This window comes from Pseudophryne corroboree, chromosome 7 (assembly GCF_028390025.1).
Source record: "Pseudophryne corroboree isolate aPseCor3 chromosome 7, aPseCor3.hap2, whole genome shotgun sequence".
NCBI classification, from domain to species: Eukaryota; Metazoa; Chordata; class Amphibia; order Anura; family Myobatrachidae; genus Pseudophryne; species Pseudophryne corroboree.
In genome coordinates, this window is record NC_086450.1 from 19117703 (window position 1) to 19122729 (window position 5027).

General features: G+C 40.2%; 1 protein-coding gene across 1 annotated transcript; it reads left to right on the forward strand.

Annotated features, from left to right (window-relative positions):
- Window positions 1-580: 580 nt before the first annotated feature.
- On the forward strand, window positions 581-4084 carry LOC134943282 (gamma-crystallin 1-like). The gene is made up of 3 exons (XM_063932224.1): window positions 581-589; window positions 904-1146; window positions 3809-4084. The coding sequence occupies exons 1-3, from the start codon at window positions 581-583 to the stop codon at window positions 4082-4084; spliced, it is 528 nt and encodes a 175-aa protein (XP_063788294.1).
- The last annotated feature ends 943 nt before the right edge of the window (window positions 4085-5027 follow it).

The following is a 5027-nucleotide window of genomic DNA, read 5'->3' on the forward strand; positions in this document are numbered from 1 at the left end:
AGCAGCTTGCGAGCGAACTCGGAATGAGCCCCCCCCCCCTGCGTTTGCCTATGGAAGGGATCAGATTTATGTTGCCAGCCCTGCTGCATATGGCATGGTTACAGTCATGGCAGTAAAAGTCCAGTTGGGTGCATTAAGTGGTGCCAGTCAGTGTAAGTGGTCACGTCTGATTAATATAGTAATTAATATAGTAATCTTAAAGCAAGCAATGAACTTTACCACTAAAGTTCATTTGTGGTAAAGTGTTTTTTTTTTTTTATGCTTGATATGAATCTGGAACCATCCAGAATGTACTGTAGACAGGTGAGAGCAGTAATCTCTCTGGTGAACTAGCTCCTGTACAATAGTGAACAACATAGTGTGTCATAGTAAGCACACATACACAATAGAAGCACACAAACACACGGGTTTACAGAAAGGTGGGAAATAAAAGAGCTATACGTTTTACTTACTGGACAGAAATGAAAGCACAGCAGTGTTCAGAGTCAGCAGACATCAGCACCAGTGACTGTATATAAGGGTATTTTCTGTGCATTGCAGAAGCTCTCAGCTCATTGCACAAACCTACCAACCAGCCAACATGGGAAAGGTTAGTACAGTACAAATACATGTTATACATCAGTCTCAGAAAATATTATCTTCTTTATGTTACCGTTAAATGACTGATCGTCTAGTGCTGTGCATCTGCACGTAATACGTAGAATTCTTTCTTTTTTTGTTTCTGTTTTTTTTAATTGTTTGAGTAACTACAGTACTGCAGAATCAAGGAAAAACTGAACGACCTTGGTGTCAGTGTTGGATACAGTTGGGAAAAGGCTAAATATTAAGAAAATATACTGCAGAATAATATTGCCGATTTATTCCCTAAAGCCAAATGATTACATTGTAATTATCTCTACACAGATCATCTTCTACGAGGACAGGAATTTCCAGGGCCGCTCCTATGAATGCAGCGGGGACTGCGCCGATATGTCCTCATATTTCAACCGCTGTAACTCCATCCGTGTTGAAAATGGGAACTGGATCTTGTACGAGCACTCCAACTTCAGAGGACACCAGTACTATCTTAGGAGAGGCGAATATCCGGATTTCCAACAATGGCTGGGATTCAATGACATCATTAGGTCTTGTCGCTTGACCCCACAGGTATGTTTTTATTCCAAAATAATTCAACTTTTATTAAAGTCTTGTTATAAGGGGTTTCCTGTCATGTCAAATCTCATTGCTAAAATGACCTGCTGTATCTTGCTCTGTTCTATTACACATATATTAAATATAATTCTAATGCTGGCCAACACTGCAGTACAGATGTGTACTCATACGCTGCGGCTTCAGTCACGCCAAACAGCCCCTCTCGATGCGCCAAGTACCAGGTGACTCTGCCGCGCTGAATGTTGCTCTTACTATAAATGTTCATCTTATTCAAATAATAAAACAAGTGGGAGCGACAAAACTATTCTGATAGATTACACTGACCAGATGTGTGACATTTGTACATCTGTATGCAGTCAAGCAGAAAGGGGGACATTTACTAAGCAGTGATAAGAGCGGAGAAGTGAGTCAGTGGAGATATTTCCCCATCAACCAATCAGCAGCTCTGTATAATTTTATAGTATGCAAATTATAGATGTTACTTCAGTGCTGATTGGTTGCCATGGTCAACCTCTCCACTCTTATCATTGCTTAGTAAGTATCCCATACATCTTTTTCCATGAGTACAGTTGAGTATTTTAGCATTCATCAGCCTACAGTACATGGATAATTGTGTAATCCACTTGTTGATAAATCCACTGAAGGTCCCAGCTGTTACATCTTCCAGACTTTTGACTTTCTTGTAGAGTTTGTCCATCGATCAATCTGTCTGCAACTTTTCCTCTATCTATCTATCTATCTATCTATCTATCTATCTATCTAATCTATAGGGCCCTACACACTTGGCGATTTCAGCAATTTTGACAACCAACGATATCATCGTTGACCGATTTTTAAAGAACGTTTTTGCATACACGTAAGGAGAAATATGGATGGGGTGCGCTGTCAGTAGCAGCTGGTGTAGGGGGTGGTAATCCCCAATAAAGTCACAAAACAGAAAAGAAAAAACACCTGCGCTATGTTGTACCAATGGGTTATTCCCTCTAATCTCTCATAAAATCAAGATAACATAATTAGATACAAATCAAAAAGGACGGTAGGTTTTATATTGAATTAATATAACAATTTATTAAAATATTTATTTAAATATTTATTTAAAAACATAGAATTTGTGGCATCTGTATTTGACTAAAATAGACTCAATTCATAAGTCATCAGCTTAAAACGTTCAGTTCATGGGTCAACGACAATCACTTATCCCCTAGGAGAATTTAAATAGTACCCCAGGCTAGGATTCTCTCCAAATTATGGTCCACAGTATAGATGTTTGGTGAGTGACAGCTTTTGAAAGTCCCTCTTTTAAGCACAATGTGCAAGCTTTTTCATGCAGGTAGGGATTTATTTCTCAATCTCACCATAGCAGGTTGGGTCCAAAGTGGAGAGACCAATTCGTGCCGTCCGGGTCAATCAAAGGTAGAAATTTCTCCAATTTAGCAGGGGATGAGTAGTGAAATCTGTCCAGCAATGCCGTCTCATGAAAAAGCTTGCACATTGTGCTTAAAAGAGGGACTTTCAAAAGCTGTCACTCACCAAACATCTATACTGTGGACCATAATTTGGAGAGAATCCTAGCCTGGGGTACTATTTAAATTCTCCTAGGGGATAAGTGATTGTCGTTGACCCATGAACTGAACGTTTTAAGCTGATGACTTATGAATTGAGTCTATTTTAGTCAAATACAGATGCCACAAATTCTATGTTTTTAAATAAATATTTAAATAAATATTTTAATAAATTGTTATATTAATTCAATATAAAACCTACCGTCCTTTTTGATTTGTATCTAATTATGTTATCTTGATTTTATGAGAGATTAGAGGGAATAACCCATTGGTACAACATAGCGCAGGTGTTTTTTCTTTTCTGTTTTTGCATACACACTGGATGATATCCATGGCTGATTTGGATGATATGACATTACATTACATCTATAACGTCCAAACTGGCTTGCATGTATGAACGATGATCGACCAACGATGAACAACTGCGGAGACGCGTGTCGTACATCGTTGATGCATACACACTGAACGGTATGAATGATTTAATCGTTCATTTTTTAACAATATCGTTCATATCTATCATCGATGTCGCCAAGTGTGTAGGGCCCTTATCATCTATCTGTCCTGTCTAACTATCTCTCCTATACATAAATATCTAATAGAGGTCTGGCTGTCAGGTTTTAAAGACAGGCGATATTATGTATGATGGAGCCACAGTCATCTTGGCTTCTCTGCTGCACCTAGGCACACCATGGATTATTAGCATAAGACATTCATCTATTGTTCTCAGCTGCAATACAATACAGAAAGAACAACACATCAGGGGGTTAAGTCATTAAAGCAGGGGAATAAATCTGACTGGCCTGGCTCAATTAATCCTATTAAAGGCCAAGATAAACATGGCTCCATCTGTATGTGAAGAAAAGCAAAGAACATAAAATCAGAAAAGACTAAGTAAAATATATTATTTTTAATGAAGAAATAAAATTGTTGCTATGTGGAATTTCTTTAATAAACTCTTCATATTTTCCTTTTCTACACACACACACACACACACACACACACACACACACGCACGCACGCACGCACGCACGCACACACACACACACACACACACAGAGTTTAGCTATCAAACCTTCTTGTTTTATATTTTAAAGCATCTTGGGCCATTTAGACTTAAGATCTATGAGCGAGAAGACTTCAAAGGTCAGATGATGGAGTTCACTGAGGATTGTCCTCATGTCCAAGAGCAATTCCGCTACCATGATATACACTCCTGCAACGTCCTGGATGGACACTGGGTGTTCTACGAGGAGCCCAGCTACCGGGGACGTCAGTACTACCTGAAGCCTGGGGAGTACCGGAGATACACCGACTGGGGCGCTTTAAACTCTAGAATTGGCTCTTTTAAACGTGTCCAGTATCTACATTGATTTTCAGTAATTGTCATTACTTTCTGAACCTGAATAAATTAGATATAATTCAATTGTGTTTTTATACATTTTTATTGGTATACAATACAATGGGGGTCATTCCGAGTTGTTCGCTCGCTAGCAGATTTTAGCAGCATTGCAAACGCTAGGCCGCCGCCCTCTGGGAGTGTATCTTAGTTTAGCAGAATTGCGAACGAAAGATTAGCAGAATTGCGAATAGAAAATTCTTAGCAGTTTCTGAGTAGCTCGAGACTTACTCCTACACTGCAATCAGCTCAGCCCGTTTTGTTCCTGGTTTGACATCACAAACACGTCCTGCGTTCGGACAGCCACTCCCCCATTTCTCCAGACACTCCCGCGTTTTATCCTGGCACGCCTGCCTTTTTCCGCACACTCCCTGAAAACGGCCAGTTTCCGCCCAGAAACACCCACTTCCTGTCAATCACACTCCGATCACTTCATCAATGAAAATTCTTCGTTCGGAAATTTTGTGCTAAAATACTTAGCGCATGCGCACTGCGTACCATATTTGCCTTAATCGCTCCGTTGCGAAAATCGGCAACGAGCGAACAACTCGGAATGACCCCCAAAGGGTATTAATTGATCTTTACATGTGTTGTAACTATTTCAGGGAATGTGTCGCAGCTTGCTACTGTGATCCTGCATGCACTTAAATTGACTCTGACATCTTATTTCTGACGCCATGTAACTATAGGGTCTAATGACCCAGATGGATATAAATAATAAGATTTTAAACCTTCCGGTAAATCTTTTTCTCCTAGTCCGTAGAGGATGCAGGGGACTCCAGAAGGACCATGGGGTATAGACGGGCTCCGCAGGAGACATGGGCACTATAAAGAACTTTTTGTATGGGTGTGCACTGGCTCCTCCCTCTATGCCCCTCCTCCAGACCTCAGTTAGAGAACTGTGCCCAGAGCAGATG